General features: G+C 34.5%; 1 protein-coding gene across 2 annotated transcripts in view; it reads left to right on the top strand.

Moving 5' to 3' along the window:
- LOC100372028 (calcium-dependent secretion activator 1-like) overlaps positions 1-20,410 on the top strand; it is a 76,880-nt gene extending 56,470 nt beyond the window's left edge. The window contains exons 11-25 of one of the 2 annotated variants that reach the window (XM_085496824.1): positions 321-508; positions 2,077-2,178; positions 2,934-2,997; positions 3,696-3,819; positions 5,133-5,156; positions 6,328-6,437; positions 13,357-13,513; positions 13,743-13,884; positions 14,012-14,167; positions 14,693-14,843; positions 15,164-15,232; positions 15,346-15,429; positions 15,875-15,982; positions 16,258-16,362; positions 17,023-20,410. In XM_085496824.1, coding sequence (XP_085352950.1) covers positions 321-508; positions 2,077-2,178; positions 2,934-2,997; positions 3,696-3,819; positions 5,133-5,156; positions 6,328-6,437; positions 13,357-13,513; positions 13,743-13,884; positions 14,012-14,167; positions 14,693-14,843; positions 15,164-15,232; positions 15,346-15,429; positions 15,875-15,982; positions 16,258-16,362; positions 17,023-17,178 — 1,740 coding nt within the window. In that variant the 3' untranslated portion in view covers positions 17,179-20,410. Of the gene's footprint in view, positions 1-320; positions 509-2,076; positions 2,179-2,933; positions 2,998-3,695; positions 3,820-5,132; positions 5,157-6,327; positions 6,438-13,356; positions 13,514-13,742; positions 13,885-14,011; positions 14,168-14,692; positions 14,844-15,157; positions 15,233-15,345; positions 15,430-15,874; positions 15,983-16,257; positions 16,363-17,022 lie in introns of both variants that reach the window. The other variant, XM_078010913.2, reaches the window with a different exon arrangement.
- Positions 20,411-23,717: the final 3,307 nt, after the last annotated feature.

Genomic DNA, 23,717 nt, shown 5'->3' with positions numbered 1-23,717 from the left:
GAATTGTTAGGTTTCATGACACGATGTTGCCATGCATTTATATTTGTGGCCATAGTGGCAGACAAAATAAAACATTGGGTGTGACATACAGAAAGAACACTGACTACACAAACTCGTTTTGACAGTTCAAACAGTTTAGGTGTCAGTGTTGTTACATGCTGCTTAATAGTAATTATAACCTTTTATTCTATTCAACTATTCTGATAACTGAATATGTGTACTGATTTAGTTGTTTCTGTTTATAAGCTTTAATCCTGGTCGCTGAGCTACAGACTGATTCATATGTTACTTTCATGTTATTGTGTGTGTCTATTTCATAGGGATGGTTTAGTCCAGGTCAGGTATTCGTCCTTGATGAGTACTGTGCTCGCTATGGGGTGCGCGGCTGTCATCGGCATCTCTGCTACCTGGGTGATCTCCTGGACCGTGCGGAGTCGGGCACCATGATTGATCCTACACTTATACACTATAGCTTTGCCTTCTGTGCCTCCCATATCCATGGAAACAGGTGAGTCTGCACCCCTCATTCTTCTCATTCCTCTTGTAGATTTGTTTAGAGATTAACAGTCCTTGTGCAGTGCATGTTCGGAAACGATGAATTTCATGTGCTGTGCATGCAGTCACTCATTTATAACAAATAACTGCATATTCTATGAGTTCATTTACATATTAAGTGTTTTCATTGTTAGTCCCCGTTCGGACGAAGTCCGAAAACGGGGACTTATAATTCGGTCTCCGTCTGTCTGTGCGTTCGTGCGTCCGTTCGGAGTCATACCTCGGAATCCCTTGGACCGATTCCGTTCATTCTTTGCATGTGCCTAGTACTTTATGTGGGACATATGCACATGCAGTGGTTTAGCGATTCAATTCAAAATGGCCGACTGGCAGCCATCTTGTTTTTTTGAAAATGTTGTATTTTGGACATGCTTTGTCAGTTTTCATTCAAATTTAGTACATAGATCATACATGTTAGGATACATGTCTCCAACCGTATGTGAGTTCCTGTGTTTGTCCATCCGTCCCTGCGTCAATCTGCCCAGAGTCATATTTCAGAATCCTGTGGACCGATTTCATTCATTCTTTGCATGTGCCTTGTACCTTATGCACATACAGTGGTTTAGCGATTCGATTCAAAATGGCCGACTGGCAGCCATCTTGTTTTTTGAAAATGTTGTATTTTGAACATGCTTTGTCAGTTTTCATTCAAACTTGGTACATAGATTATACATGTTAGGATACATGTCCATGACGATTTATTTCGCAATTGGTTCAAAGATGGTCGACTGGCAGGCATCTTGTTTTTGTTTTTTTATGCGGTATCTTGGACGTGCTCTGTCAGTTTTCATTCAAATTTGGCACATACATCTACTTTATACATGTTAGGATGCATGTCCATGACAATTTGTTTCAATATCTGGTCCAGGATGGCCGATTGACAGCCATCTGATTTTTTGGCCTTACTACTATATTTCCACAATTTATGTACCAATTTCATTCGTATTTGGCACATACATCATACATATCAGTGTATTTCATAATCAGATCAAAGATGGCCGAATAACGGCTGTTTTTATTTTTGGCTATATTACTACTACACGGAACACGTGTTTTGATGTAAATAAACAATCTGTTGTATACGCCACTTGGAACTCAAGTTTCAAGGACATGCTCGCGACAACCCCTTCGCTTTAATATGACGAGCACAAAGAGAACTTTCCAAAATTTAACAGGGACTGTGTCATTTTCAATGACTTGTTTACTACTATTTTATGTTCTGCTTGTTTGGGAAAAGACAGTCAACAGAGCTAGGAGTTTAACCTTTTCATAACAAATTCATTGACAAAATAGTCTGGTATGTAGTCTGCATTTTCCGTCAGAGGATTGTGACAAAATTTGCCAAATTTTTTGAATGAAAACAAAAAATTAACTAAAATAGAGTTAGTTGGCTTCAAAATTAGCGTTCACTTCCAGAAATATTGAAGACTATAAGAAAAAAGTGAAGAAAAATTTGGGCAATAATGTCTGCTGATGAAAAAGTTAATATTCCCGTCATCGTTTCATTTTTATCTTTTCTAGGCCGGATGGCATTGGAACTGTGTCGCAGGAAGAGAGAGAGAGATTTGAAGAGATTAAAGACAGATTACGTTGTCTGCTAGAATACCAAATCACAAATTTCAGGTACTGGATAATCTCTATATGCGAGTGAAATCCTCTCTTTGACATTTTCTCACATGCCGAAAATACATTACTTACAGAGAGATGACCAATGTAGTTTATATTACAACAGAAAACCAACATACCAACCAAAGTTGATTTTAATTCTCTAAGAGCAATTTGTCATTGTTTTCCTTGAACATTGTCTCAAATCTCATCTCACAAAGAGCTCTGATACTTAATTTTTTCTCTCCAAATTTTGAGAGGGACATTTTACACATTTTAATTTTTTTTTATCATTTTTGTGTTAAATTTTTGACCTAATAGATGGAATTGTTTTGTCTTAACCCTTTCAGCACCGAATTCAAAAATAAACCTAATTTTTTTTTCAAAAATTAAGAGCGAGATTTGTAACAAAGACATTTTAGAAAAATACACACAAACATAAAATGTGAATTCAAAATTGTCATGGGAAAGATTTTAATGTTCAAACAGTTAATCTAATTATGAAAAACTAATGCGAAAATTGACTTGGCATTCAGCATGTGAAAGGTTTCATTACAGTAGCACACTTAAACTTAAACGCAATTATTCCTAAATAATCTAAACAGTTTCCTGTTTCAAAAGTTGACCTTAGAGTTCAAAGAGCAAAGGTGATTATAATCTGTCTGAACGATAATACAGAGGTGTTCAGTGACTGTATTGGTCACACCTTGCACTGTCATTTCATTCACGACAATCTTGTACGCTTCATGGCATTTCTTCCTTTCTCATATCAGGTATTGCTTCCCGTTTGGCAGACCAGAGGGCGCCCTCAAGGCAACATTATCACTTTTAGAAAGGGTGAGTTTTCCATTCTATATGTGAACTATACCGTGAGTTATTATTTGTCAGAGACAAAAATGTCATTGATGAATTTAATACAATTCTCAAAAAAACATTGAAAAATTGAATGAAAGTTGTATGTCAAAAGCACCATGCGTTGTCACCACCTCACTTTGTATTTCATACAAGTGCCAACCAATTACTCAATAAAATTACTCAATTGTTTGAAGCAGTAAAAGTCAGAATGTTTCATGTTGTTTGGTCAGCAACACTGACAAGATGAAACAATGCAAAAAATATGTTACAATCGTTGCTAGGCTTCTTCAGTAAGCAGTTGTTGTCGCATTACCATGTTTTTTCATACATATTTAGCTGGCAGCATTTCAAACACCATAGCCAAATTAAAAAACATGATAAACGCAAAATAAAATTTGTCCTATCAGATTTGTTCATTACTTAAAAGTGCTTCAGTCATTGTTCCTATTTTGTATAAAAATCTTTTTTGCACTTATATTTTACACGTGTTGCATACGTCATTGTGAATTGAATATCGAACACGACATAAAATGACGACTGTAAGCGCTTCATTTTCATTTTAAAAGCAACTTATATTTCTTGAAAGTAACTCAACCCACTAGTCATTTCTTCCACTATTGAAATTTGTCAATTTTTAATGATTATTATAAACAGTTCAGTTAATTTTTTCATCTCTGAAGGTTTTGATGAAGGACATTGTCACCCCAGCACCTCATGATGAAGTGTTTAATACCATTCGAAAGTGCCTCCAGAATGCATCCCTGGTCAACTACGAAAGAGTCTCGTCGTACTCGAAGATTGAAGGTGAGAAGTGAACTTTAACAGCAAAATATCAAAAACTTCTTTGCAGATTTTGATCAAATTTAATACCTTGGTGGTAATGTGCAAGTATGATTAGTTTTAGAACCATGTTTATGCATATTAAGTAGGTAATTTGCATATTATCTCATTTCAGCCTGTGTTAGCAAAATCACTAAAAACTCAGTGAAAAATAAAAACCTCTAGAAAATAAAGACTAAAGAACAGGTCCATTTTGATTTAAAATGCTTTCTATTAATTTTAAACAACAGACGCTGAACATGTTAAATTCTTCTAAATGCAACAAACTCCATCTGCAGTGCTGAATTCTGCTTTGGTTTAATAATTCAAGAAATTGGTTTTACAAATTTAAGTAGTGTTGAGAAATTTACGCTGAGCTATTGTAATTCAATATATGACATATGAAAATTAATTAGTTTGCCATTTACAGCTGCACACTTGTGTGTAATTAATTAATTAACATTAATTGACCACTTTCACTTCTTGCATCTCTAGTGCTCGCATTTTTTTCCTCGATCTGGCATTACCAATTATTACCACAACTAATCAACCAATAATTTATTTTAACATTTTTCTTAATTGCTCTAATAAAATAGACACTTATGTAAAAAATGATTAAGCATACACTAAGTACAAGTTTTTTTTATTTGTGTGTGACTTCTATTGGAGATGTACTACAAATAAAGCAAATATGAATATAGACAAAATGCCCAAATAAGATATTTGTAAATAATTTATATTACTATATATCGATGAAATGCCTAAATAAGGTATCAGTGAATAACTTTTATGACCATATGTGGACAAAAATGCCCAATTAAGGTATTGATGAATAATTTGTATGATTATGGATGCCCAAACAAGGTATTGACAAATAACTTATATTACCATATATAGACAGACTTTCCAAATAAAGAATTGAGTAATTAATTCAGTAAATAATTCATGTATTTTTACGTAAACGCAGTTAAATGTTGCTGTAGATTGGTTCATGTTGTCTTATTTGATACTTTCCATTACATTCGTATGCAAAAGAAAATAGCTTTGCCTGAAAACGAACTTTGATCATAGCACAACAGTTCATCAGTGGTGTGCGGGTAGTAAGTAGTGAGGTTTACTTTTAATTCATCCTAATTCTGTTTAATGTATTCAATATCTCACAACTAATCAAGTTTTCTTATTCGTCTGCATTCCTTCATACATGCTGATCTACTCTCATATTGTTCCTCATTTTTCACTGTTTCTTCATTTCTCCATTTTGTCCTTTTTCCCTTCATATCATGCCTGCCAATCTCTAGCGAGTGCACAGGAAGCCAAGCAAGGTGATAACTTTCGTTTTTTTGTATTTATTTTCATTTCTAGCATGTAGAATTTTAGTACCCACTCACCTGTTTATGGTTGGTCTGTCTGTCTGTTTGTGCGTGCGTCTGTCTATGCGTGTGTGTGTGCGTGCATCTGTCTGTCTGTCTGTCTGTGTGTGTGTGTGTGTGTGTGTGTGTGTGTGTGTGTGTGTGTGTGTGTTGTACCACTTGGAATATTTCTTAAAGCGCGGTGGTCGTTGCGCAGCGCGTGTTCGAATTTCATGTAAATAAACAATATTTTTCATACGTGTTATATACGTCGCTATGAGTCCCATATCAAACAGAACGCGGCGAGACAACCACCACCCTTTAAGTGTGATGAGTCTTTAATGTCAAAAGTTTGCCCTCATGTGTTCCAGAATCGTGTTTGTTTATTGAGTTTAGTAGTTAATCAAATTAACCATCATTCTGGGATCTTTCATTTATATGTATAGCAATATTGTAAAGCTTTTTTAATTTAGTGAGAGAAACATTTTTGGATTTCATCAATTCAGAAAGGGGGTCACATCATTTTGTAGCATTGAACGTTCACCAAAATCTTTAAACAGGTAGGTTACACAACAGAAATCCCTTTCCCTTTTTTTATTTATTTTTTTTACAATATTTCAACAAAACTCACAAATAAAAGAGTTGTGGGTCAACTTTTTTGAATTGACATGCATGATGGCCTAATGTGTGACTGTTTGGTGGAATGTTTTCACGTTGGGGAGAGTTCAAATGTTACACACTGTGTCACATCGACAATTCATTAGTTAATATATGTACGCTTCTTTTTTCAACATTTTCAATACAACATGTCATAATTGAATTTTGTTTGTTCAACACATAAACATGTTTGCATTTTGCATGATTGTTGTTGTTACTGTATATGTGAAATGATTAAGTTAATTAATATGCACACTTTTGATGAATGCTTTTTTGTTCCTTGATGTGGGCTTGTGCATTTATTTCAAATCACCTATACAATATACCATCTGTTGCTTGATTTTGATTTTGTAAAACGAGAGAACTCCAGCAGAATTTCTCTCAACCTGCAAGACACAACCTTTATTTAATATTTGCTCATATGGGTAATTGAATGAGCTAAAAAAAAAAGCTGTGACAAAACAGATTCTGTTGTGAATTTGTGTAGATATGTTGCAAGCAGAACACATGACGCCTCAGAGAAAGCTGGAAGAACTTATGCACCTAGCTGAACTCTGCATTGATGTACTGCAACAGAATGAGGAGCATCATGCCGAGGTTAGTCTACTTCAGCTTTTAGAAATCTTATTTTACTTTGTCAACTTTGGCTTTCAGAAATCTTATTCTACTTTGCCAACTTTGGCTTTCAGAAATCTTATTCTACTTTGCCAACTTTGGCTTTCAGAAATCTTATTCTACTTTGCCAACTTTGGCTTTCAGAAATCTTATTCTACTTTGCCAACTTTGGCTTTCAGAAATCTTATTCTACTTTGCCAAATTTGGCTTTCAGAAATCTTATTCTAGTTTGCTAACTTTGGCTTTCAGAAATCTCATTCTACTTTGCTAACTTTGGCTTTCAGAAATCTCATTCTACTTTGCCAACTTTGGCTTTCAGAAATCTTATTCTACTTTGCCAACTTTGGCTTTCAGAAATCTTATTCTAGTTTGCTAACTTTGGCTTTCAGAAATCTCATTCTACTTTGCTAACTTTGGCTTTCAGAAATCTCATTCTACTTTGCCAACTTTGGCTTTCAGAAATCTTATTCTACTTTGCCAACTTTGGCTTTCAGAAATCTTATTCTACTTTGCCAACTTTGGCTTTCAGAATTCTTATTTTACTTTGCTAACTTTGGCTTTCAAAAATCTTATTCTATTTTGTCAACTTTGGCTTTCAGAAATTCTATTTTATTTTGCCTACTTTGGTTTTCAGAAAGCTTATTCCATTTTGTGGATTTTGGATTTCAGAAAGCTTAATATTCTATTGTCAATTTTGGCTTTTGGAAATTTTCTTTTCTTTTGTCAACTTCGGTTTTCAGAAAGCCTATTCTATTTTGCTAACTTTGGCTTTCAAAAATCTTATTTTATTTTATCAACTTTGGCTTTCAGAAATTCTATTTTATTTTGCCTACTTCGGTTTTCAGAAATCGTATTCCATTTTGTCATTTTGGGCTTTTGGAAAGCTTATTCTCTTTTCTGGATTTTGGTTTTCAGAAAGCTTCTCTTCTAAAAATATTTCCTTCTGTACACACGTAGATAATTTGATTTTGGAGAGTACTTTCTATTCAGTGGACTTTGGACTTCAGAAAACTATTCTATTTAGAGAGAACATTCAATTGAAACCTTATTTTAGTTTTTCAACTTTGCTTCTTTTTTCAATAAAATTTTTTATTTTTTGAAAGTGTTTTGGTTTAAGAAAGCTATTTCTATTACTGAACTTTGGGTGACATTTATTTATTAAACTTTGGCTTACAACAAATATTTTTGATTGAGGATGCTCTGCTCTCAAAAAGCTATTTGTGTTTAGAGAACTACAGAAATGTTGTCATGACAGCATTTGCTTTTAGAAATTATTTTCTGTTCAGCAAGAATTGGCTTACGGAAAGCACATGAAGTGTGAGAATTAGCTTTCGGAAAGCATTTTCAATTCAGTGAACATTGGCTTTTGAAAATAACGCTTTTCAATTCTTGTACAACTTCCTTGTTCACCCTTTACTGTATGCATTGTAGTGTTTAGTCTTTGACTGTATTTTTTTTTACTGTTGTCTTTCAGTATTTTGAACTTATTTTATTTTATTATTTCTTGTTTTACCAGTCTCACTCTGTCTTCTTTCTCTCCTCATAAAAACCCTAGATGCAAATCTGTTTTGAAATTAAATTGATGTAGCGTTTCTTTCCATCTCTCGTAATATCGTGAAATTGAACTTCACGACTAGCGATTGAATTTGTCAGAGTAAGTAAATTTTGTTGGCGGCGTCACGAAACAAATATCAAATGGATTATCATTTGCCGTAAACAAACAGTAATATATTTTCAGTGTTACGGAACTGTGTTTCCATGACGATTTTCAGTAAATTGCTAAGTTACCTTTTGTGATTTGAGTTTAGGAGGTTTTAGCAGAATTTAGAATTATGTCATCTACTTCATGTTTTCATTATTATGAGTTTTTACCAGTAATGAAAATAAAGAAAAATGAAAAGTGAAAAATGGCAAAATTTCCTCATATGTCAACCCTTTACTATGTGACCTGAGATGAAACAGTCAGATACTATTATTAAAATGAATCCTACGAAAAAAAAAAAAAAAAAAACATTTAAAAATTTTATTTGACATTGAACAAGTTTCATGTTACCCTCAATGTAAATTAATGTGTCGGTTTTACGTTCTTCCATATAGATGTAGAGTGTTAGTTTCATGGACCCCCCTTCATTTAGGGTGGTAGTTTCATGGACCCCCTTCATTTAGAGTGGTAGTTTCATGGACCCCTTCATTTAGGGTGGTAGTTTCATGGCCCTCTTAAATGTAGGGTGGTGGTATCATGGACTCTCTCCAGATAGAATTAGGCTTGTATTTTCATATTTTCTTTCATATCAAATTCATGAACAGTTTCAAGATCCCTCTCCATATAGATGTTGGGTAGCAGTTTCATGATTCCCTTCATACAAATTTAAGGTGACATTTTCAAGATTCCCTCCTTATAGATGTATAGTGTGGCAGTTTCATGACCCAACCATATAAATTTTAAGGTGACAGTTTCATGATCCCCCTCCATATAGATGTTGGATAGCAGTTTCACGATTCCCTCCATATAAATTTAAGGTGACAGTTTCATGATTCCCTTTTTATAGATGTATAGGGTGGCAGTTTTATGATTCCAACCATATAAATTTTAAGGTGACAGTTTCATGATCCCCCTCCATATAGATGTTGGATAGCAGTTTCACGATTCCCTCCATATAAATTTAAGGTGACAGTTTCATGATCCCCCTCCATATAGATGTTGGATAGCAGTTTCACGATTCCCTCCATACAAATTTAAGGTGGCAGTTTCATGATTTCCTTCTTATAGATGTATAGGATGGCAGTTTTATGATCCCAACCATATAAATTTTAAGGTGACAGTTTCATGATCATCTTCCTCATAGATTTAGGGTGGTAGGTTCATGATCCCCCTCCACATAGATGCTGGGTAGCAGCTTCACAATTCCCTCCATACAAATTTAAAGTGGCAGTTTCATGATTCCCTTCTTATAGATGTACAGGGTGGCAGTTTCATGATCCCAACCAAATAAATTTAAGGTGGCAGTTTCATGATGATCATCCTCCATATAGATATAGGGTGGTTGTTTCAGGATACTTTTCATATAAAAGTAGGTGTTTGCGTTTTTAAACTGTAAACCGCTGAACTAACAAAAGAGGTATTTTTCACAATCAGTGGAAAGAATCCCTACATCAGTTTAACAAATCAGACTATGCAGCCCAAACTATGCAACGATGCATGTGCTAATAGTAGTGCTACGATCTGCTGTACTCTGGCACTCATCATGTTCTGGTCTTAATTCCTTTTTTTACGGTTTCTTTTGCACCAAATAAACGCAATAATTCGTAATAATTCAAATTGGAATGCATGTTTATACCGTTTCAACCATCCTCTTCTTTTCAGCTTTACAAAAAGTCTAAAGTAAGATATCCGTTCTTTCATGGTCTCCTATTCTGTGTTAAATCTTTCATTTTTGTGCTGTCGCTTTTTTTGTGTGTTGTTGCGTTCGCCGCTCCTTCACCTCTGCTCCGTGTGCATCCTGTAAACCTCACTCCCATGGGTTAATTAACATACGCGGCTGTTCAGTCATTTATCGTCTAACACATACCCCTCCAGGGTGGCTGGAACATGCTCAGTTATTAAAACTTTCAGCAATTTTCTCCCACTGTGGTGTAGATATTATATAAAACAGCCATGCAAGCACATATCATACCCACAGAGTCAGCTTCAACAATTGTCTCCCCTCCCCCGAATGTACATTTGCCGTGGAATTCATTTTAATGTTTTAATAAATTTTTTGCCAATAATTGACGATAAATTTTTCATATTTAATGAAAATTATAGCTGAGAATGTCTTTCAGACTTTGTGGTCTTCCTTTACCTTATTTCTTCTACACAAACTGAGTACAAGTCGTCTTCAGTGCAGTTGTAATTTTTTTACTGTTCACACACATATTTCTGAACAGTTAAAACCAATAGCAAAAAATGATTGAAAGGTTTTTACTTGTGGAGGGGAGACAATTACCCTGACTCTGTTATAACCAATGAAAACCACACTGCTTGAAGGCTACAAGTAATAAGTCTTTGTTTGTTTGTTTGTTTGTTTTATTATTTATTTTTTTTTGCTTATAATCATATTCCAAGCTGACTTCTTTCAAGTCAGCGTTTAAGATTTATGTTGTTTGAGTGTGTATTGTTTGCTTATGCCATCCTTTGTCATCTACCCACAATTCCTAATCCTAACAACTCACAGTCCACTTACAACGCTATAAAGGGTGCGTGTGTCGTATTTATACTAACTCGCGGGGTATCATGACATTTTCAAAATAGTGCTTTGATGATTTGTAGTGACGTTTCTCGGTATTTTCAGCTCCAGAAAATTGGCCAAGTAGGTTCTTTGTTGTCATAATGATGACATAACTAAAAGTGCTGAAACATACATCATACACCATGCACTATTCTGGAACTGGCAGTGTGACTTAAATTTCAACTAGCTCACTTTCATGATTATCTCTAACACAGTCGCATACAATGAGACTAAAAATTATGACCAGTTGGCGTAATAATAGCAATAATATGAGATTAAAAGTGATAAATAGAACACTGATTTAAGTAACTAAGCTTACCCCTTACTTCTCTACATATTCCGATATTGGCGTGCATTTGAATCAATTTTAAATCTTTTCCGTGTTTTTCTTCATTTTTTTATTGAGCAGTGCTGTTTATTGCTCACTGTGTCTCGCGGACTACATCATGAAAATATATTCTGACTGAAAAGTGGCACTTTAAACATGTCTTATTTCCATCACTGACTTTTCTTTACTCTGCTCAAAACTTGTATATTATATTACAAATATTACATTTTTTTTTATAAAAATTAGATGTACCGGTATTTTTATTGTCATTGCACGCCTTGCTCCCATACCTCATGTTTATCAACATACAATGTACTTCACATCGTATTTCACTTTTTTTTCTTCCATGCATGTTTTTCTATTTTCTTCTGTCTCACTTTGTGTTACTAACTTTTACGCTCGCGTCATTCTTTGTTGATTGGATAGTGGTATGATTTCAGTTGATTGGATATGCAAATTTGATAGTACTAACAGTATGTAAATGATTTCAACTAACTGCATTGTTGATTGGTTCATACTAGTTGTTACAATCTTTGTGATTGGCTAAATGTTTTGCATAATCATAACACACTGGAAATATGCAAATTTAGCCACTTATGTCAATAGCCTGAAGAGTGGCAGAAAATATTAGAGCATATTCCAAAAAAAAAAAAAAAAGGCTAACTGAGCTGAAATTAACCATTTCAACATTTATGAGGCGTAAGAGTGCACAAATTTTCACACCATTCTTCAGTACTTTTGATTGGTTCTTTTTCTACATGTGGTATCCAGACCCCTAAGATCATTTTGATTGATAGTTGTTTGTTTAATCCAAACAGCCAGCCATATTGATCAAATTTAACTTAGGGAGTCTGGATACCCTAGCTCATTCATCTATCTTGTTTTTTTTCTTCTTTCCACCATTTTTTTTTTTTTTTTTTACTTCTTCTACATGTTTGTCCCTAATTTTTTATGCAGCGCCATGATGAACATGAGTCTCAGGTACCCGTACCCCAGGTTTTTGCTGGTTATCATCATCTTGCAAATCTGGCTTTTTTTTTCAAATCAGCATCTCATACCTGGGGAAACTACTTTCATGGTGGTTTAATGATAAACATGGTTTCTATAGCAACTTGCATGTCACTTTTTAAATCATCATTCCCATCTTTAAAATGGTGCGGTGCACGCCATTATTGTGTTTTGAACTTGAAATCATTCTGCATGTTTGTTTTTTTTCTCTTTTTTTTCCCCAACCCTGCATGCTGCCGTGTTAACAGGAGGCAACAAAGGCAGAGTATTGAAAGGGTTTTGAATTTTTGTAAAAAAAAAAAAAAATACCTTTGTAGAATTAAACACAACTTATATAGTTATCTGTACTGACTAACAGTAGTTAATCTTGTAGGTCCAACTCTAATAAAATCCCTCAGTTCCCATTTTTTCTCACCGCAGATGACAGCCATCTTGTCTTTCAGATGGTTGTCAATGGTGATGAAGCCCTTGCATTACAGCATGTGAAACCCTGTACCTTGCCAGTCACCATTGACTGAAAATACTCATTATTTGTGACAAAAAATAAATTAGTTCAATGGAAGGGCTTTTAAATGCTTTTAGTTAATCTAATAAATAAATTTTGTTGTAGTGCGACTTCTATTTACCCATAGTGTGTGACATTCTAACAACTAATTCAACTTGTTGTGAACCAGTGCAAGGCTACCAGATGTCTATCTATATTCATTTATATGATTTTTTCATGACAGTCAATTCATGATTATTAGTGACTTTTAATTTTAATCTTTCTTAGCAGTTGAGAGATGATCTGATTAAAGACAAAAATTAGTTTTCATTGAAAAACTGCTCACATTTTCAATATTCGATCTGTTTAAAAATAATCTGTTATGACCGAAATTTTTAAATGGTGAGAAATGTGTGGGGGGGGGGGGGGGCTGTTGTTCATTAAGGAGATAAATACTAGTAGATACAGTTTACTGTTATATTGTGTCAGTGAATTTTGCAAAAATTCATCTTCATGAATGACCTCAGCAAAAATTAAGTGATTTCCTATAGTTATTTGTCCCATAATTTGTCATCTTTTTTCGAAATAAACCTTGATAATTCATAATGTCCATTTGCAAAATTATTTTATAAAAATTTACATAAAGTAAAACACTAAACATGATAATGGCATTCAATTCTAATATTAGTGAATGAATGAATGAAAACATTCTGGTAACCTTGCATGCCGGCACGAATTTCAAAATATTATTCAAATACAAAGGAAAGATTATATATAATCAATTATTGATCAAATTTTTTTTTCTTCCTTTAGGCATTTGCATGGTTTAGTGATTTATTGGTGGAGCATTCCGAGATTTTCTGGTCCTTGTTTGCCGTTGACATGGACGCAGTGCTGGAGATGCAACCTCCGGATACGTGGGATAGCTTCCCGCTTTTCCAGTTGCTTAATGATTATCTTCGAAATGACAGTAAGTGTTGTTTTTTTTAGCGTGTACTTATTTTTCAGTTTGTATTATGAATTTAACTCATTGGTTGATACCAATTAAGAATTTTCACTTCTGTGCAGCTAGGCAGTGAAAAAAAAACATATTATTGCAAAAACTGAGTTTCAAAACTTGAGAATACTGAGAATAGAATAATGTTTTTATTTGACATCTCTATCCAATATAATGATTGTTATGTTCAATACTTACACAGCGAGTCTGAATAGTGGTCGTTTTCACAACCATCTACGAGAGGTGTTTGCACCGCATGTTATTCGATACGTTGATTTGATGGAGTCATCTGTTGCACAGTCGATTCACCGAGGCTTTGAGAAGGAGAAATGGGAGCCGAAAGGGTGAGTAAATTTGAGCAAATTCAAATCAAATACTCACAAAATGGTGTTTTCATAGAATTTTTTTTTAATTATTTTTTTTTATGTTATATATTTCATATGAGTCCTGAACTTTTATTTTCCCATCCAGCAATGGCACCGCAACCTCTGAGGATCTTTTCTGGAAGTTAGATGCACTGCAGACTTTTATCCGAGATCTCCACTGGCCGGAAGAAGTGTTCGCTAAGCATCTAGACCATCGGTTGAAGTTAATGGCAGCTGACATGATTGAGTCGTGTATTTGTAGGTGAGGATTCGACCAAAATAATATTACCATATTTGTTCTATTAGTAGTACATGCGCTTATGTGTCTATGGTCGAAATAAGTCATATGTAAATGATGCAGCATGAAATAATTTTTGGAAACACTGTAACTGTCAGAGTTAAGTAAATTGCATGAGGCAAAAATACGGCTTCCTTTATTGAGCTTTCTCGTTGACAAAAAAAACAGTTCATCTGAAATTGAACTCCTTAGTTCAGATAAATTAGTATATCTAAGGTTTTATGGACTCCCTAGTTCAGAAAAAAAAAGCATTACTGAAATAAATCCACACTGTTATGTCAGATTGAATTAAATTGCATGTTGACAACAGTATCTCTGATTGAACTTCTTAGTTCAGAGAAAAAGTGCATCTGAAATTGAACTCCTTAGTTCAGATAAATTACTGCATTTGAAATAGATTGACCCTCTAGTTCAAAGAAATCTTTGCATCTGATAAAATACCCCCATTTTATTTCCTTTGATAATCAATCAATATCCATTTCCACTTAGGACATTGAAGTCCTTTGAGATTTATTTAAAGAAAGGCCGTGCCACAGTGGACTACAGAGTGCCTGGTGAAATATGTGTTATGGTTAATATAATAAGTGATGCCAAGACACAGTCGATGAAGCTATGTCCTCCGTCTGTGGACCAGGAAGGGGTGAGTAGAAGATGTCTGTGAATATGCATGGAATATCGATGGGACTGATTTGATTTACAATGTGTAAAGACTCGTGATGAGGAGAATTTGAATCCTTGTTTTCTCGTCGCAATGCTTAGTTTAGACTAAGACTCCTATAAAGTTTTATGAATCCTCTCACAGAGCAACTTTAAAGTTGACTCACTAGTAGCGTATAGTAGCAAGCTTTCGTTATGACTTGTTTGTTTGTTTGTGTTCATTTGACTTGTATTTTCTCACTGCTTCTCGTACTTACCTCATCTTGTAACTTTTTATTTTCTTGCTTTCTTGCTAAGCATCAGTACCATACCAAAATTGATGAGGTCATCAAAACGGCACATACCAGTGTCATCAGAAAGCTGGTTGGAAAGGTAATGTTCGAGTCTGCATTGATTGTTTCACTGATTGATTCACTGATTGATTGACATGATTGAATGGTTTCTTCAACAGTTTATATTTTTTTCCTCCCATCATTTCTCCTCAGCTTGTGTCTATTCTACATTCGATATTTAATAAGTTGTCGCGATATGATGAAGGCACTTTCACTGCATCTTTCCTCTCGTTCACAGTAAGTAACAAATACCGTTTCTTACGAATACAATAGAACAAACAATACAATGATTTTGCCGACTTTAAGACACAATGTGTACTTTTTATTTCATTCATGAGTGGGTGGAAATTAGGAATCTTCAAAACAAGTGTGACTGCATCAGACTTTTCGGCAACCATTTATACACATCTTTACGTGTAGCGATATTAACATTTAGAATTCACAATTATTATTTTTTTTAAACTTGGAAGTACAGGGTTATCTTGCAATTTGGTTTTTGCATGAGGAAAAGGGAGGGGGGGGTTTACATAGCAGGAGAGACAACAAATAATCTACAGTGGCTGTATAATAATTGGGAAAACATAAATAAAATATTTATCTTCCCTCCCCTTCAATGGGTGGGCGTTGCGTGTTACAACATCTAGTAAGGTTTACCGCCATATTGCCATGGTTTTCTTCGCAGAGCCCAAGTATGGAGACAGCAGATAGCTTCATTGTCTTTCAGCGTAACAACTTGGATGAGATTCGGGAGAGAATCCACGATGAACAGTTCGTTTCTTCACTCTATGATGTAAGTAGGTGGATGTTGTGGTTTGAGAGAAAATGAGTGAAGGTACAATCCCCCACTAGCTTGAGTATAGTTTTATTGCCTCCTATCTCAGCAACATTAAATTATTCATAACAAAAATTGTTGAGTGACCTTGTTCTTTATTACTGGTTATAATAGAATAATCTCCTAGTGTACAAACAAATTCTCAATGTCAGTGTCAAAGACATAAACTATCAAATGTATGTTATTTTTAACGCTGACCTGACTTCAATTTATCTTTGAATCACCTTTGCCAGGAGTGGTACACACAGAATATGAATTTATTGTGTGATTGGTTATCTGACAGACTTGACCTTCAACTTCATATTCATCAACTGAACACAATATTGAAGCTATTCAGGGTAAGCACACGAGCATCAATGGTTTTATTACATTCATTGCCCTCTCTGGCATAGATGTGCAAAACTTTTGTTTTTATACCCTCTTTTGTCTGTGCAGACAAAGTAACATGGAGCATGTAGGTGTTCATATCACCGCCCTGTCTTGTTAAAACTGTGTATTAATCGCATCCCATACTGTTCAGTATAGAACCTGTGAATCATTTATAACACATAGTAAAATCACGTGGTTTTAAAGTACGCAATTTGAATTTGAGTGTCAGCTTTCAAGGGGAATCTGGACTGGGATTTCCACTTGATCATTTTGTCCTATGAATATCAGTTCAAATTGTGCATGTTTAAATGCACGTATTACAAAATACATTCCATTTTTGTTTCAGAAAATCTACTGGTCTTTTGAAATTTAGTGTTATACATTATCACGTGCATTATATAATAGCTAAAGCTACTTTTAAGAAAAAAAAAGAGGTAGGGCTAAAAAACCAACAATAGGGCTAAAAAACAAAAACAATTAGTCAATCAAAAAAAAAAATAGCTTTAATTATTATATAGTATCCATGATGTTGTATACAGTTCCACACTAAAATACATTTTTCCCAAACAAAAACAGATTATTTTTCTAAAGTTATTTGAAATAATTATGTTTTTTTTTTATTAAACCAGAAAATGTATTCTGATTTTGAGCTGCATGGAATCACCGAACAAATACTGAACAGCAAAACCTACCAAACCATCAAGAACCGGCTACAGGTGGAAGAAGCCACGGCGTCGGTGACTCACAACTTGGACAGTTCCCATATTGACGATGATGATTTCTGAAGTCTTGGCGACTATATTGTTTTGTGCAGTTGACGTACACATATTGGATGCAATCTACTAAACACTTAGCAAACGATTAATCTTTTTTTAGATAGTGCATGTATTACATTTCTTTCTATATGCATGTATTTTAAAGTTAAAATAGGGCATGTTTTTTGGGGGGGCTTTTAGCTTGATATTAATTGATTTCATGATTTTAGATTTAGAGTACGTTGCATTGTTCTGACCTTTGACCCTGAAATGGATTGTTTTTCCGTTTAACTTATTTAGTACCATGTGCCTCTCAGAGAGTCAAAAACTATTACATACAAATATAGCTGCTTGTTTTAGTTTTGAAAAAATATTTGTGCTTAATGAGTAAAATTTGTTGTGATTTTTTTGAAAACATTCTCAGTCCTCTCTCCCTTCCAAGTTTTTGATACCCAGTCTTTTAACTTTTGTGGACAGATAACCAGTGTTGACTGCCCTCTATGGTAGATGCAAAAAATATGTACTTCAGTTGTTTTTATGTAAATAAGGTACTTTTCTTTATAGTAGAATTCACTGTTGTGTGTATAAATATGAATGAATATTCTGGTGATTACTGATTTGTTTTGTACTGCAGATAGTATGCATGCCCTCAGCAGGAGAGTTTGTAGTTAGGATTTTTTTTTAACTTGAGTAAATTTTCAAAATCGGGTTGAGGAAATGTGTTACGACATTCAAGAGATAATTATTATGATCAATGTCAGGTGTGCAGTTTTTCATATTTCATTTTTTTCCCTCTTTCCAGTACATGTACTTTCTGGTAGATTTATAGTTGCATGAAATCAATGTTTGATTTAAATCTCCCCTAAAGATATATATATTTTTTTGAGTAGCTAGTTACAGCGCCCTCATAGGTTTGCTTGTATTTACACTTTGTTTTTAAGGCATATTATGTTGAGATGTAACAACTGTTTATGGTCATGGTATTTCAAATCGTTGATGCTTTAAAGTGCTACAGTTGTTGCGTAACCGCGTTATGTTAGATATGGAATCCAAAGCGATGCAATCTGTGTAAAATACATTGTTTGTTTACATGAAATTTGAACTTGGTCTGCATGGCGACTGTAGCGCTTTAATGGAATACCTGTGCAATTGTTATGAGAAGGTAAAAACCATTGCCTCTCTGACAAAGTTTGGGATCTAGTGAACTTACCAAAAATCGAATCCTACTTGAAATGGAAAATTTTGATTTCTCAATAAGATTAGCCTTTCCTGTGATGTCCTTGTACTTTAACATTTAAAACAGTTCAAACTATTGTTATTTCAAAATGACTGCCAGACATGTAAGGTGAAAAAGCCTACTTCAAAACATAGCCTCTTGACGTATTAATATTAGTAGCATTCTCTCACCGAATGAGCAAATTATTTTGAAGACAGTTTTCATAGAACACAGTAATACAGCATTATTCACTTATATAGCTTTTTTTTAAAACATAGATTTTGAAAAGTGTTTAGCACTTTACTAGAGCACAGTTTTTAGATATGAAGAAAAAGTAACGTATTCTGTAAACGGTAACGTGCTATCAAAATTAGCGCCATTATTAAATTTTTTAACTGATATTCCCCTGAAAAGTATAGTTACCCATTTCATTTTCACATTAACAATCTTGTATTGGGTCCGAATACAATGTGATAGCATTTTGATAAAATCAAAATATTTTCATTTTTAGTAGGCTTTGAACCTTACACCTGTAATTTGCATCCTAGATTCTAAAAATAGAAATACTCCAATTGGAACCAAGGCACAGCCTTTTCTCATTTGCATATCATACTTATGACTCCATCTTATATAGGCCTGTAAAAGGGTCACAAGCGTCAATTCTGTAGTGTATATTGAGAGGTCAAAAAAAAAAAAACGTTTATACTTTATTTGTTTGTTTGTTTGTTGTAGGGATAGAATATTTGTTTTGACTGCAGAGAAATATGCATAAAGCTGCTTTATAAATTAGTAAAATTAATAATAATAATTATCTTAATGAAATGAACATTATATTAAAAATAAATAATAATAATAATTATATGAATGGAATGAACAATATACATAGCGAGAGGTGATTTTAAACTTTTTAGAAAATTCAATTGGGAGTTGTATAGTGCATGCTGCATTAACTATTTATTAACAAAACCCAGCTTGTTTGTAATTACTTTAATGTGTACAGTTCTTGTCAGCCTGGTGTTAAAAAAGACAAACTTGAAAATTCCTGTAGCTGGAAAGTTAACAATTCTTGTATTATATGTAGACTTGCACTGTCTTATAATTCAGCAAGATGTAAACAAATTATTATGTTTTTGTGTGTGTGTGTCGAGACTGGAGGGTGTTGTATACATGTGAAGACCAGAATAGAAAATGTCAGGAGTCTGTCTGTGTGTCTGTTGGACATGTTGTGTGCGTTGTTGACATTTTTTATGAAGATCTCATGACACTAAACATTTGTGTTTAGGCTTAGGTGGTTGCCATATCAACGGTGTCACACTGTCGTTAATCTAGAGCCTAGTCAAACATCCATGTCATGTGACTCCTCCCTTTCGCTTTAACCACTTTGTTTTAATGATTTTATTTCTCTCACAGAATCTGTTTTGACTTACTCTGTTTGAACTAAACTAAACTTTGAATTTCATGAAAGAAAAATATTGAGTGTGCACCCTAGGTTAAAGGTTAAAGCAGATACACAGGTCAATAATGTTGTGATTTTGTTGTGCAGTGGACAGCTTTTCTAGAGCCCTGCTGAATCAGAAATGGCAGCAACAGAATAAAGTTAACTGACTAAAGAGCATATTTCAGCTGTAAATGTATCCCTGCAAACTGTTTTTCTCTCACAAAAAAATTGCACATGTGGCAGTGATTTCTTTTATTTTTGGCTGGCATTAAAAATATTGAAAATTGATTTTTCTAAGGTGATCAACTTACTGTATGACCAAACTCTTTGTGTTTACATGCATGGTGGACATGTTGGAACATACCATTATCCCTTACAGGTATGTCAGGGTACTTTTTGATGGACATGGTGCTGAGAAGGTACTTATAGATGTGGTGAATACAGTTCACTTTGTTCATGTTATGCTGTACATTGTAGTTAGTATGTTTATTTATATCAACAGCAGGTCAATATATTAGTGATATTGACCTTGTATAGGTGGATAATGCCCTATGTATATTTAATCATGTGCAATATAAAATAAATGTCATATAGAAGGATTTTCTGAATGTTTCTAGTTGTTTTCATTTTTGCTGTACAAGACAAAATGTCTTATTGCTATTTTTGTATGTATTTGTGTGAAACGGCCATTGATGGTGCTCTATAATCTAATTCAGGGGTGGAGCTACGTCACAGAACATTCTATGTTTGCTTGGACGTTGTGTGCCACTGGACTGTGTATTTCTATGGGCTCTGTGTAAGCTGCTGTGGAATGCCAGTCATAGACCTGGAGAAAACAACACAAACCCAACTTTGTGGTAATCCAGAACAACCAAATTCTTATATATTGCATATGTAGTTATAGTCTTGTACAAGAGAGACTCAACAACAGTCACAAAATACAGTTTTCTGACAGTTTTCAACTGTTGTTTTCAACGATGATTGTTGTCTGACAGTGAAAAATCCTGGATGTTTGCTCCTGAATATATAAGTTTTGGATTCAGTCAATTTACTTGTCTGTTGATCAGTGTCCATTGTCCATTGATGGAGTATAATGGCCGTCTGAGCACAACCCTCTGCCCCATAATACTTTAACAGTAACTTTACAAGCTCTAGCTGATCCAACATTCAACTCAATATTTTGCAACTTGTATAATAGTGTCCCGCCATAACAAAATGTATAATAGTGTCCCGCCATAACATTTTGTGTTCTGCTTTAAACTGTAGTAATGTTGAAATGAAATGTTGAGTAGTGTTCAGCATCAAAATTGTGAGTAGACCCCAGGATAAAAATGTTGAGTAGTGTCAAGTTTTAAAATGTAGATTTGTGTTCAGCATTAACATGTTGAGTTTTGTTTAAAATGTTGAACACTATCCAGCCTTGGAATGCTGAGTAGTGTTCTGCTTTAAAATGTTGAGAAGTGTTCAGCTTTACAATGTTGAGAAGTGTTCAACTTTACAATGTTGAGAAGTGTTCAACTTTACAATGTTGAGAAGTGTTCAACTTTACAATGTTGAGAAGTGTTCAGCTTTACAATGTTGAGAAGTGTTCAACTTTACAATGTTGAGAAGTGTTCAACTTTACAATGTTGAGAAGTGTTCAACTTTACAATGTTGAGAAGTGTTCAACTTTACAATGTTGAGAAGTGTTCAGCTTTACAATGTTGAGAAGTGTAGGGGCGCTATTTGTGTTCAGCATTAACATGTTGAGTTTTGTTTAAAATGTTGAACACTATCCAGCCTTGGAATGTTGAGAAGTGTTCAACTTTACAATGTTGAGAAGTGTTCAGCTTTACAATGTTGAGAAGTGTTCAACTTTACAATGTTGAGAAGTGTTCAACTTTACAATGTTGAGAAGTGTTCAACTTTACAATGTTGAGAAGTGTTCAACTTTACAATGTTGAGAAGTGTTCAACTTTACAATGTTGAGAAGTGTTCAACTTTACAATGTTGAGAAGTGTTCAGCTTTACAATGTTGAGAAGTGTAGGGGCGCTATTTGGGCTGTCCCTACGTTTAAGTGTGTGAGTGGAAAGTGAGATTTACTGACAATAACGCTATTGAGTAATTATTATAACATGCAAAAGCTCTTGCGATCATGCTATTGTGTATTTTCACGCTGTAGTCCCGAATACGGTACATGGTTGTGTTGATGTAACCAAGTGTTCAAAGTACCGCCACCAGTAGCATATGGAGGTTATCATGGCGGCGTGTTCCTGGTACGTAGCTGCCAGCCATTGTTGACGTTCAATCGTCGGTGAAGTGTGAAACGTGTTTAATGTTGGTGAATTTTCGGAATAATTTGCAGAATTTGTCTGTTTATCGTACAGATTTCTTGAGGGGGTATAATAATCGCCGGTGTGGCACGTAATTGTCTCACGTGCTTCACGAAGAATTTTAATTTGTGCAACTTGAAAGATTATGGAAGTCGAACAACGTTAAAAAATATACATTACATGTTGTAAGTATATAAATAAGTCTGTTTTTTTGCCAATTAATGATATTAAAGTTTTCTTCTGCAGTGAGGTCATATTATTTTCATCATACAGCATGTGAAGTTTGGACTTTGAAGTTTTTGCAGGTGGTTTTCTCTGTGCAAATATTCACTCTCTATCCTAGACTCGCATGCAGAATTTTGTTTTTTTAATAAAATAAAATATGATATGAAGTGTTTAAATGGCGCAATTTACATCCAAAAAAATGAAAAAGAGATTGTATGCAAGTCTATCTATACCCTAGTAACAGATAATCGCCAGACGTGACTGCTTCTATGTGATCCATACCGTCATTGATGACAATGGGAGCGCCCCCTGAATAATTAGACCCCCCCCCCCCCGCTAATTCCGTGCTGGTGTTCCAGCAACGTGACATTGAGACGTACGTAAATGAGAGGGGTTTGCCAACTTTAATTTTAAATATTCTCCAAAGGAGCTCAAAGATCGTACCGTGGGGAAACGTTGAACATGGTTACTGTTTCCCAAGACACAGCATAAAATACGTGTTCTAGCCACCGAATTCCCTTTCCTGATCAAACATGTCGCGGTTATGAATTTCTAGTCTAATATTATTCAGCACAGAAAGGCTTCGCTCGACTGAGAGTCCAAAAGGGACAATATTTGGATATAGGAAATGTTGTTTCCCAGTTATATTACGTTTCATTTCAAAAAAATTAAAAGTTTGAATCATGCCGATTTATGTTCCTGTCAGTTCGGAAATTACAGATTTGTGTTGGTAGAAGGATCTTCGGCGTTATGCTTCATACCATAAAAGTGCTCTAGGGGTTAGGCGGAAAATCCAAATATGCTAATCTCGATGCCATAGAACACAATTCAAATGATTTGATTGGCTGGGGAAACTTACATCAGAATGCGAGGACAAATATACACAAGGTTATAATGTAAAAATGCATATTCTATCACAAGCCACCACATCTATTTGCACTTATGTCGATACTTATGTGTAAATATCTTTCATGTGAGTGTTCGCAATATCGTTTATATAAAAACAAAACAGTAGTCTTATTAGAGGTGATATAACAGAACATTGTAAGCCGGGACCACGTTCAGTCATCCCATGGGATGTTTTACATAAGCTGATACGTTACTGTACAGTTTTAGCAAACTTATAAAATAAGCAATTATAATCCACTCGATCTACTAAGCTCTCTCGAAATCCATGAAAGCACAACTTACAGATATTTTTTTGAATATAGTACTCAGAATAAAAAGTTATTGGTTTAGTATTATTGCATTATTCGACTCGTTATTGTGTATACGTCCGGGGTAGTTAATTACATACTATTTGTGCGTATTTCAAATCCCGCGGTGACTGTAACATCCATTAAAACACCGCGATAAAGACTTTCCGTTTTCGATATT

This window comes from Saccoglossus kowalevskii, chromosome 3 (assembly GCF_978046115.1).
Source record: "Saccoglossus kowalevskii chromosome 3, keSacKowa6.1, whole genome shotgun sequence".
NCBI lineage: Eukaryota > Metazoa > Hemichordata > Enteropneusta > Harrimaniidae > Saccoglossus > Saccoglossus kowalevskii.
Note: the sequence above shows the minus strand (reverse complement) of the source record. Positions and strands in the feature narration are given on the sequence as shown.